The sequence below is a fragment of the Cyprinus carpio genome, chromosome B19, assembly GCF_018340385.1.
Source record: "Cyprinus carpio isolate SPL01 chromosome B19, ASM1834038v1, whole genome shotgun sequence".
Taxonomy (NCBI): domain Eukaryota; kingdom Metazoa; phylum Chordata; class Actinopteri; order Cypriniformes; family Cyprinidae; genus Cyprinus; species Cyprinus carpio.
In genome coordinates, this window is record NC_056615.1 from 22,831,360 (window position 1) to 22,843,977 (window position 12,618).

Consider the following 12,618-nt stretch of genomic DNA (forward strand, 5'->3'; position numbering starts at 1 on the left):
AATACAGAGTGACAGATGCTTTATCAACCTCAGAATGGATAAGAATAGAAACGCCAGATTAGGTGAAAGAACAGGGTGGTGAAACCATTTGTTCTTGTTGCATATAAACTTAAGCCTAGAGAGCTGCCCATATAAACTAGAAGATATTTACAGGTTCTTCTTGTTTCAAAACTGTAAATGTCAAAATCAGGGAAAAAAAGTTTTTTTTTTTTTTGGGCAAAGATTAGTTTGCATGATTTTGAGATGGACACAAACTATATGAGATATCTTCAATACATCTTTGGTATTTTGTTTTGTATATAAACACTACCAGTAAAAAGTTTGGGATCAGTAAGACTTGTAATGTTTTTTAAAGAAGTCTCTTATGCTCATCAAGGCTGCATTTATTTGATCAAAAATACAGAAAAAAAACAGTAATCTTGCAAAATGTTATTACAAAATAAAATAATGGTTTCTATTTTAATATCCTTTAAAATATAACTTATTTCTGTGATGCAAAGCTGAATTTCCATCAGTCATTACTCCAGTATAAAGTGTCACATGATCCTTCAGAAATCATTCTAATATTCTGATTTATTATTAGAATTATCAATGCTGGCAACAGTTGTGCTGCCAATTTTTTTTTATTTTTTTTTTTGGAAACTGCGATACTTTTTTCAGGATTCTTTGATGAATAAAAAGTTAAAAAGAACAGCATTTATTCAAAATATAAATCTATTCTAACAATATAAATCTTGGAGCGATTACAATCATAGTTATGTATATCGGGTTGAATTTATGTTTAGGTCGTATATTTTTGTACAACCCAATTAGAATAAAAATTTACTGACCCCACACTTTTGAACTGTAGTTTACAGAAAATATTTATAAAATAAATAAATTCTAAACAAATCATCTTCTTATTAACCTAATATTCATCAAACAAAACCAAAAAAACCAAAAAAATATCCAAAAGAAATAAAAATCATCACATTAGTTTCCAGCACTGATAATAAATCAGCATATTAGAATGATTTCTGAAGGATCGTGTGACACTGAAAATTCAGCCTTGCATCACAGGAATAAATTACATTTTAACGTATATTAAAATAGAAAAACTTTATTTTACATCATAATAATATGTCACAATATAATTTTTTTTCCTGTATTTTTGATCAAATAAATGCAGCCTTGGTGAGCATGAAACTTCTGTAAAAAACATAAAAAATCGTTCTGATTCTGATTTTTCCTGTTATTTTCATTTCATTATTTAAAAAGGTCCACCAGAAAAGACATGCACTATTTTCCTGCATTTTTTTTATGATAATGATCATTTTAAACAGTTCTAACTCAGAATTTCTTTCTCTCACATAACAGCTGAACCAGTTCAAACAGCTCGAACAGGAAGTGATCAAACCTGTAGAGAACGACATCACCAAATGGATCTCCCACCAACATTCAACAGGCTCCTCCTCCTCATCTTCAGACTCCTCCTCTAATTTCTCCATGGGAGGCGGAGCTCCGATGTGTTTGCGTGATCGCCAACTGTTGGGCTTCTACGCGGACCAATGCGAACAGCACTTTGTGACACTGTTGAATGCAGTAGATGCTTTTTTCGGCTGCGTAAAGGCTGGGCAACCTCCACGATTCTTCGTTGCGCATGGCAAATTCGTCATTCTGAGTGCCCACAAACTTGTGTTTATCGGGGACACTCTGTCGAGACAAGCCTCGGCGGCTGAAGTGGCGAATCGCGTCATGAACTTAAGCAACATGCTGTGCGAGATGTTAAAGACAGTCGTGGGCGCCACCAAAATAGCGGCCCTTCACTATCCCAACACGGCTGCTGTACAGGAAATGGTAGATCGCGTGACGGACCTCTCGCACTTGGCACAACAATTTAAAGTGCAGCTCTCGCAGATGGCGGGATTGTGATGTCATCAGCATGATGTCAATTACTTCTGAACAAAGACTGTCAGTTTAACATATATATTTATACTTCAATAGATGCATCACTGAAAGTTGTCTTTTGTAAATAGTCCTGCTTTCTGTAAATATTTGGCTCTATATTTTGTGTAGATTTGTTTTATATAATAATAATGATAATAATATTAACTGAATGAATAGAAATGATTGAGACTTGCATTTGTAGAGTGACTGATAACATTCCTGATCGTTTTGTGTATTAGGCACCTTACAAGTTGTCCTTAACTGCTAATTATTGTTTATTGCTGAACGCCAGAACCTAAAAAAAAGGAAATAGTTTGTTTTGAAAATGTGCTGTATTGTGTGACCAGAGAACAAAGTAAAACATTTCTCTGTCTTTGTTATAAAAATTGTTTCACTTGTTTTTGTTTGAATATTCTGGTAAGGGAATCTCACAAAAAAAAATGTTCCAGGTCATATTTTACCCCAAAATCAAAAAGAAATCACATTTAGTTGATGCTTACTTTAGAATCATTAATATTTTCTGCATTGTGGCATTTTTTTTTTTACAATGAAACACTGTTTGTATTACTGTACTGTAGAAAAAAAATGCATTTCATTACTGTATTATGACAAAAATAAATGTACATATACAAATATATACAACACATATAAAGTATTTTAACATCATGGCAGTATTTGTTTTACTACTTTTATGCTTATTTAAAAATTACTGAATAACAGTATTTTATTACAGTAAAAAAAAATATATATATATTTGTGTTTTTATTAAAATGTCACAATGCAATAATTAAAAAAATCTCAATGCAGCCAAAAATCATTTTTCTTCACATAAAATGTTTCTTTTCGTGGTGAAATGTGACCCAAACATGTTTCCGTGAGATTCATTCTGCTATCGCAGCATAGCTAACCAGGTAAACCATGTTAAACGAACGTGAAATCTGGCAGAAGCGAGGAAGATGTTTTCCCAAGAGCTTTCACCCCTCCATTAACATAACTCAATGTCCCACCGATCCATAATTCCCAAAGTATTATCAGATGATCCAATTGGACAGATATAATCTGATAAAAAAAGACCTTATGGATGCAAGCGTCCCAAACCATCTCTTTGGACCTTAGTGACTAATACTTTCCATTCCAGGCTGTAATGAAATGAGCATGTATCATGGCTCATGTGGGTTAGCGATGATGAGAGGCCATGCAAAGGGGACTGAAGAGTAAGACGAGCACAGTCTGAACAGAGTGCCACACCATATTATCATTAACATTAACCTGCTGGAACATTCGGAGCACCACATGTCTGCCCAATCTAATTTGGTAGGTTTTTTTTTTTGCCATCATACGAGTAATTCGGCCTTTTCCTCATCTAACAATGTTTTTAACAGATGCACATGATGATTTAGCATGTGGCCTGCGGTGAGATGAAGGACATTAGCTCATGCAGCAGGTGCTCTATACAACTGTGCACCAGTTTCACCAAACATTACCAGTGGCTAATGGGCAAATTTTTTGATGGATCATTCCCTGCACACTGCAGGCACATAATAGAGACATTTGTTACATACAGCAGCATTATATTGTTTTTTTTGTTGTTGTTTTTTATGTAACAAAGGAATAATCCAGATTGTGTACAACATACTATGGTTTGCATCTGTTGCATGTTGTTGATTACCACTAACAATAATCCCAATTTGTCCCATAATTCATTCAACTAGGTTTATATTAAATGCTCTTACAAATGAACAAATTGCTGTAATTGTCCATTTAAACCACACTCAGAACTAAAAGACACTGAGAAGAACTGCAAACTGTGTCTTCAAACACCACATAAATCATCTTGAAATGAAATTTCACGTGCCATTGGTCATTCTTTTGTGCTTCTAGAACTTTCTCCCTCTTTTAGGCTTGGTAGCGAATGCTAAGAATGGCTGGGAACCAAGGAATCTCCGTAGAAGCATCAGCATCCACTGACTGGCATTTACACGTAATTAACGATTTAAACATTTTCCGCATTCAGGACTAAGTTCTCCTCGGGGAAAAAAAGAGAAAGCCTTTTGAAAAAAAAATGTTCATTAAACATGGCGAGAGAGCGGTAAATTCTTACCATCGCTCTCTCCAGACCCTTTCCTAGTGATTTATCTCACCCTTGTAATGGCATCAGGGGGAGTTCTGCGGTCTTGGATGTGTCTCGAGTTGGATCTGCACTGAATTAAAGAGCCTGAGGAGGGAGGGATGAGTTATCCAATCACTGCTTCACAGCTCACACTAAATAAGTCAACCAACTAGATTCACCTCTTCAAGTGAGCTTAGGCTAATAGAAACAACATATTTCATCTAGTATTCAGGAAGCTCAAAAAGCACAAACATCATTTGCAACTTGCATAATCCAAAATGTGACAACCGTAAAACAAAATAGTATATTTTGAGTTCATATTGACTTTAAAATCCTCCTGCTGTGTCAATTTGACCCAGACTCACTTTTCAATGCTTAAAACACTGGTTAACTATTTATTTCTTAAATATGTCTCTTTGAGGGTCATGAATGTGCATGCAAAGTTGACACATGGAACAGCTTTACAAGCTAAAAATTTTTGTGTTGGTTTTCATGCAATTTGCTAAAAGTTAACACTTTGAAAAGCATGAAAGAGTCATACAAAAACAACTTGTCAAACAATAAAATATGAAAGACTCAATGTTTACTCCACATTGAGACTCCTCTTCTGAATCACCCATGAAAAAAATCAGTTTCTTTATCTAAATGAGTTTCATATCTGTCAAAGGTTTTTGTTTTTTAGCTCAATTACTAGACTGTTGCAGCACTGAAAAGAAGTGTGAAAACCCCATTTAACCCTTCCAAGTGTTGAAGAACCAGACAGAATAAAAAGGCATAGGAAGTACAAATAGCAATAAATACTACTAATACTACAAAAAAAAAAATAACCTAAATACATAAATACATACTTAAAACAAATAATAAAAGTCAGAACAATTCATTTTAAACATATGTAAGTCAGATTAAGCCCTAACATGAATATGTGCACTTTGAAGGATTCATTCCAAATGCATCCCAAAACTGTGAATGATGTTGACATGCAACAGCAGAAAGGTTTGTTGGATGATGTTGCAACCCTGACGCAGAAAAGTGAGACTACAGTGGAGGGGGAAAAAGAGAATGGGAAGGTCTGACCTGTGAATACAGTGGTGACCAGAGCAGCGCTGGCGATGTCATTTCCGTGGCTGACCACAGCCATTTCCTGTGAAGTATTCTAAGGCCTCAAAATTACAGCTTCTGTGCATAGCAAAGCCTCTCTTACCTCTTTCATTTCGTAAATGCTGCATATATTTCAATAGATTTTAAAATGTTGTGTATACCCCAGAAATGACAGTTATAACATCTAATAACGATACATAATGTTAGTCTTAAAATAGGAAAATTATTATTTAGACTCAACCTCAGAGGCAGCTCCTGGGCCTCTGAGCCCCACCTTTTTCATAAGCGGATGCAAGTGCACAAAAGGTAATAAGAGTGCTGCTGCATTTCTTAATAACATTTAATGAATGTGACATTCAATTATTTTATTAACAAAATCTATCTATCTATCTATCTATCTATCTATCAATCTATCTATCTATCTATCAACACGCCTTCAGTTTCTAGTGTTATTTTATTCACATTTACTGCCATCTGGTGGACTTTTTTTGCAGTGCAGCAAAAGTAAACTTTTCATGTTTATATTTACTGAAGCAAGTGCACAATAATTTAATTAAAGTCATACTGCAAACTCTAAAAGTGTCATTCATTTTAAGTTCTAATTTAGAAGCATTATTGTTGTTGTTATTAGAGTAGTTTAAAAAGTTCACACCTTTGAGGCCCTGCTGTTATTTTACTCGCCTTTTACTGCCACCTTGTGGACATTTTCAGTAGTGCAGCAAAGTTTGCTGACGCGGAAAAGGTGATCGGAGTGCTTTTGCATTTGTTAATAAATAATAATAATAATACTATTGAATTCAAAGGAATGCATTATGGTAATAAATTATGGCGCACATAATTAAACGACAAAAGCAGGCCTTTCTAATACTATAATAGGGTTTAAATGTCAGCAAACCTACTTATATGTTAATATATGCAGCATATATTCTTTCTATTTTCTCTCTCTCTCTCTCTCTCTCTTAAAGACTGATCAAAGCCAATCAGTTGAAATTTTAAACTAGAAGCCAAGTAAATTTTTTCGGAGACAATTACATTTTTTTGAAAACTTCAGGCTTTACAGTGGCATTTTACTGCCATCCAGTGGATATTTTTTGTACTACAGCACAATCCCTACAGTCGTACCAGGTAAATTCATGCGGCCACCAAACTGATTATAAAATACACACCCAGGTGTTTTATGAGTAAGTACTGATTACTGAAGTACAAAACAATACCTGAGAAACGAACAGTCTTTTAAATTACAGCAATAAGCCTCCTGAGACTGTCAGAGTTAAGTTTTAAAAGTATAATTAAAATATGCATTAAAAATGTGCACTGAAGTCAGAGTTCACATAAACAACATTTTATGAAATATATTTATTATGAAGGGAAACATCTACTGTCATAAAAGGGACCAAAAAAAGAAAGAAATAGTACATGTGACCATCTACAGCGTTTAACAACGATAACAGCGTTTCTTCAGAATCTGACCTGTGGACAGTTTGACACTTGAGGTCAGCGCAGCATTTCTAGCTCTAATGCTTCTCTAAAGCTGGGAACAGCAGGAGTATCTGAGATCCATCCACTCAAACAGGACAACTTCAACCCAAGCCAGAGGCACAAGGATGTGCAGCGGAGGGGACTGATGGCAGCCATCATAAAGCACTATGCTGTGTTGGAAGCGAAGGAATTTTTACAAAAACATCATCCTAATGTGCCTATTCTTAACATTGTTAGGGTGTGCTGTCCTGTCTACATGTTTGTTTACTTTGTGACAAATAAAGAAGCTTTCATTGCACTTGTTGGACAAATTTGTATGGAAGCCTGTTTCGGTCACAAAAAAAAAATTAATTCAAAGGTAATTGCGACTTTAACTTCTTCACAATTTTTTTTTTCTCAAAAAATAAACTGTTCTAAAAAAAAAAAATCTGGAAAAAAAATGTTTTCACGCAACAGTAAATTTACAATTTTGCCTTTTTGTTTCTGCCATGGAATAAAAAAAAGAAAAGGGTAATACAATACTGCGATATATACTCACAATTATGAAATAAAAATTAATTGTAAGAAAAAAGTCAGAATTATGAGAAAAAAAGTCAGAATTATGAGGGAAAAAAAGTGTGAATTGTTAAATATAAATTCAGAATTGTTAGATATAAACTCACAATTACAAGGAAAAATGTCAGAATTGTGAGATAAAGAGACGCATTTTTATGTAAACTCAGTATCCAGAGAGAAAAAAGTCAGAATTGTGTGAGATGTTTATATCTCTCAGTTCTGTTTTTCCATCAGAATTGTGAAAAAAAAAGTCGTAATTACCTTTCTGTGGTGGAAACAGCTTCCAAACATTGTGAACAGTAGTGCTGCTAGCTCACAGAAACACTGGACGTTTGGTCATCAGCCTGTTTTTTTTGTGAGCTTGAGTCATTAACAGATCGGTTAAACAGTAACAAATACATATCAATACGCTCTCATGTAAATATGCTATACGTCCGGAGTGGAGGGTAGCAGCGTGTTAGTCGGGACATGAACCTGTGGCTCAGCAGGTTCATACAAAAACCGTCCCTTCAGACCGACTGTAACCATGATGAGTGGATGTGAAGGGGAGCACAGTGACTGATGCAGGTCCGGGACACAAATGACCTCAGGCTGAGGAGATCTGGCTCAGGGCTCTATGTAGTGCTGTCAGGAGGGACGATCCTTTGGCGAGCGCTTTTGGGTCGGTGGCGTGGCGTCGGGGGCGAGCTGCGTTCACTCTCAGACTCAGACGGCTCGGTTTCAGTCTGCGGAGAACCGGTGTCTCCCACCAACTCCCGCAGGAACTTAAACTTAGACAGGAAGAGCTGCCACACCACGTACCACCCTACAAACAGGACACAAACACACTTTCATTGTCTGGCTGTCAGGAGTACACTGGAACGAGAAGTGAGATGATATGCCTTTGCATTTCTATCTCCAATCTGACTCTGGTTCAGACTGAAGCATTTGCATTGACTGCATGATAGAGCACAGATTCTGCTGGTATTTGCAAAATTAAGCAAACTAATGCACTTCAGATGCCTGACCAATTTGATTTCCCTTTCATTTCACTGAGAAATGTTTAGCCATTTGTAGACAGCAGTTAACAGCAGTTAAAAGTGTTTGTGTTAATCCAGACAAGCTTAATGTTACAAACTATGTAATGTGCAAATTCCTCACAAAAAAATGCTAAAATGTAAACTCTGTAACATAAAACTAATGAGAATCATAATAAGAATCAAATGTAAATTATTTGAATGCATTATGGTAATAAGAATTTAGTTGGAAAATGTCAAACTTTTCTCAATATTAATTTTATACAAAATACACTTTCCCTTTATTATTGGCTAAAATATGAAAAGTACAGTAATTATTCAAATGAGAATAAAATAGAATCAAATGTAAAGCATATGGAACATTATGGTAATAAGACTTTACAAGAAAAATGTAAATAATAATAATAATGTACATTCAAAATATCCTAAAAAATCTTGACATTACTGTTTTTTTTTTACTTTGGGAAGAAATATGAATTCATAAAAAAAAAATCTGGATGCATTATGTTAATGAGAAGTTGGTGGGAAAATATCAGACTTTTCTCAATATTTTATTTATGCAAAACAATTTATTTTTTCCTCTTTTATTAATGGGTACAATATGAAAAGCAAAATAATTCAAGTGAAAATAAAAATAGAATCAAATGTAAAATATATGGAACATTATGTTAATAAGACTTACTAGGAAAATGTAAATAATAATAATAATAATGTCAATGGAAAATATGCAAAAAATCTTAACATTACAATTATTATTATTTTTTTTTTTTTACTTTCAGAAGAAATATGAATTCATAATAAGAATAAAATGTAAAATATTTGAATGCATTATGGTAATGAGAATTTAGTGAGAAACTGTCATGCAAATAACATCAGAATGTAAAACAGTAATTTCCTTTATGCAAAAGAAAATGATCAAATTGTCTTTTGATTTTGGGATACAATATGAAATGATTAAAATCTGAAATTGTAAATTTAAACATTTACAAAAGCATTTTTAAAATCAAAATTTTTTACCCTTAGTTAATGCATTATGTACTAACATTATTAAGCAATGAACAATTCTCTTTTTATAAACTAATATTAAGAAAGATTAACAAATGCAACAGAAAAAAAAAAACTTGCTCGTTGTTTAGCTTTTGCATTAATTTTATTGGTAAAATATAACCTAGGCTCATTCTTGGTAGACTTTTTTACTTGAATTCATAACATATTCTGACCCAGAAAAAGCGTCTTCCTCATAACTAGCAATACACATGTACATGTTCAGTTCAGTGACCTACATGGATCTGACCCAAGCCTGCGTCTGACATGATGACACAACTTCTCAAGTGACATACTGGACATTGCACACTCATGAAACAGCTGAGAGGTCTCTACAGTACAGAAAGCCATTTTACTGCTCCTGTATCAGAGAAACCTCGACTGAAGTCAACACTCAACTCTCAGTGAACTCTGGAAATGAGACGTCCGTGTTACTGACAGTCAGCAGATCTGCTCTATTTTTGTGGTGCTTGACTAAACCGGCCACATTCTCACACATGAGCCCATAATTCAAGGCTGCGAAGTCACTGCAGAGAAATCCTGGAACTGAAGGTGTGGCTTTTTCCTCAGAAACGTGACAAGGTTCATGACCATCAGATCACAGAGTAAGCAACCACAGAATCATGCAATTCCCCGAATGTCTAGTTTAAGATAATCGAGTCAGACTTAAAAAAGGCATTGCATTCGATGAAGGACTGGGGGTTCTTTTCTCAGGCTGTTTGGCAGCTACTTACCGAAGAGCATGAAGAGGAGGACACATATCAGCGTGGCCACAATCACCAACACGGTCAAACCAACACTCTGCCACATCCTCCTCTTCTTTCCTAACAAACAAAACACAGCTTCACATCTGCATGTGCTCTAGAAGCTCACCATGTTCTCAATTTAATATCACAATTCCTGTAGAACCCGCATGACTTATGTCTGATATCAGCATACATGATTTGCATGCCTAATATAATACATCTGATAAAGATTTCAAATATCATGTATGTAAAAAAAAAAAAAGTATCTGATGAGAATTCAGAATATGCAACCTATTGATATGAATGTATTGTGAATTATTGTAAATATTGTAAATCATGAAAGTAAAAAAAATAAATACAACAAAAAATTAACAGGGCTATAAATATTATTTTTTTTAATTCAGCATTAACTAAAATATTTACAGATATATTGATAAGTTATTAAATTACAGTTTTGCTTTCTTTTTGTGCAATAATCATTATTTTGCAAGGTGCATGTAAAATGCATATCATACACACACATATAAATACATATTAGACAAATACATCATACGTTATTATGTCATACTTCACAAAGCTACAATGGAACAGTGCAATCCATGTACTATGGTATTACTATGTTTTAGGCAGTACCACTATGGTAATACCATCTATACTTATTACAGCTGTGGTATTCAATGGTAATACTTTGCTACTTTGAACTATACCATGATAGTTAAAAGTGTAGAAATACCAGATATTATGATCTTTTGAAATCATATAATAAATCTCTCTTTGCATGTGTGACATCAGTATAAAATGACTGTACTAATACGCGGAATAGTATGTGTCTAATATGTCATGCAGATGAAAGTGTTTGTTTATGATCTGATTACTGATCAGACTTACAGACGTTCAGGCCTCAGTCTTCACGCTGAATCCCGCGGGGACGGAGGCCGGTAGCGCGTGTCATGGACAGTCTCAAATGTTCTCCTTATCTACATCATTGCGCCATTTACAGAGAAAGGAGAAGAGCGAGAATACAGCGGACTCGAGGCTCAGCAACTCGCTCAATCTCAGGATGACCCGGAAGCGCTCATGCTTACCATTCCGCCGCGTGGTCTTGTGGGAATTGTAGTGTCGTGTACTGCTTTGATTTAATGGTGGTTGCCAAACCAACTCTTTTTGTGTGTGTGTGTGTTTGCCATCGACTAGACTGGAGTGTGAAGCAGCATTAATAAGAAATTAATAAGGAAGAGAAAAAAATCATGCAATGTAATAATACATGTTCAGTGTCTCTTCTTTACCTTCTTTACTCTTCTTGTTTTTTTGTTTGTTTGTTTGTTTGTAGATGTGTCTGCCCTTACCAAAAAGTAGTATACTTCAAGTTTATTTTATTAAGTATACTTAAGTAAAGTTCAAGTATATTTTGAGTTTTTGTAAGTATAAGTCAAGTATACTTAATTGTCATTATAAATATATATCTTAGAAGTACATAAAGCCCATTTCTGAGAAGTACATAAAAAGTAAACTAAAAGTATACTTTCCTATTTTTAGTTTAAAATAAGTATACTAAAAGCACACTTGAATAAACTTATTTTTCGTAAGGGTGGTCTTTGTTTCCCTTTCCCACATTTTTTTATATTTATGAATTCATTCATTTGTCCTTTTATCTCTGCTTTTCCTTCAGTTTAAGTGTCTATATATTTTCATTGCCTGTTTGGCCCGATTGTCCAGTTTTTCATTGCCTTGTACTCCCACATGTGCATTAGAGGTACCCAGAAATGTCAGATCCATCATTATATTCTTGATATAAGTATCTTGATTTATGTAAACTGCCCATAGAGTCTGAACAAATAACTGCCCTGGATAGCTAAACTTATGTACATAATTGGTTGATACATGGTTTGAACCTCTGAATATATACAGCTGATTTATTTTAATGTAAACTTTTTACAGAGCATTTAATGTTGTCAGGTGTCAGGTGAGAGAAAATATGGCAAATATTTATGAAACACTGGAAAAAATATTTGAGCATAACATTTTTACATGATGTGTAATGATCAGTGGGCTTAAATTATTACCTTCATTGTGTAGGCATGGGCATATATGGATAGAGTTTTCAGTGAAAGACTGACCGGCGTAAAAGTAGAAACGAGAGCCAGACTCCACATTATAAAAGGACACCAGACCCTCCTCATAATCCACAAACACAGCGACCTGCTGTGGCGTCACCGTACTCATATACAGACGCAGACACAAATCAGAACCCATTCCTCAGAGCCACAGTCTAGTATCCATTTTTAGGACACAGTGTATTCTTTCCCTTCCTGTCAATGGATTCTCTGACCACTCCTAAAGTCCAGTCAGTCATTCCTTTTACCTGCACCTCAAAATAAAATCTCCATCCTTTCCCAGGACATGTACACATCTGTCAGAGCTCTTCAAATGTTTCCATCTCACTTGTTTTCTATCATCAGACAGGAGCATGAGCTGTACCAGGATCCAGAGTCACATCCACTAAGAAAACAGAATATTAATCACAACTCCACCCTACAAAGATTTTGTGATGATGTTTTAATATTTAACTTTAAGATGAATGTAATCTAGTGTAGTTCAGACAGCACACTGTACCTGCATATTACTGCATCCACTTTAGCTCTGT

At 34.8% G+C, this 12,618-nt stretch overlaps 2 protein-coding genes across 3 annotated transcripts in view; one reads left to right on the forward strand and one right to left on the reverse strand.

Annotated features, from left to right (window-relative positions):
- The window catches only part of LOC109067967 (enhancer of filamentation 1-like), a 30,375-nt gene extending 26,604 nt beyond the window's left edge, over nucleotides 1–3,771 (forward strand). For both annotated transcript variants that reach the window (XM_042745913.1, XM_042745912.1), the window contains exon 7: nucleotides 1,357–3,771. In XM_042745913.1, the coding sequence (XP_042601847.1) occupies nucleotides 1,357–1,911 (555 nt within the window). In that variant the 3' untranslated portion in view covers nucleotides 1,912–3,771. The remainder of the gene's footprint in view (nucleotides 1–1,356) is intronic.
- Nucleotides 3,772–6,460: 2,689 nt separating this feature from the next.
- On the reverse strand, nucleotides 6,461–11,061 carry LOC109067970 (small integral membrane protein 13-like). Its single transcript, XM_019084842.2, has 3 exons — nucleotides 10,863–11,061; nucleotides 9,963–10,052; nucleotides 6,461–7,973 (listed from the first exon to the last, which is right to left on the reverse strand). Exons 2-3 carry the CDS (start codon nucleotides 10,036–10,038, stop codon nucleotides 7,783–7,785), a joined length of 267 nt encoding a protein of 88 aa, XP_018940387.1. The 5' UTR covers nucleotides 10,039–10,052; nucleotides 10,863–11,061; the 3' UTR covers nucleotides 6,461–7,782.
- Nucleotides 11,062–12,618: the final 1,557 nt, after the last annotated feature.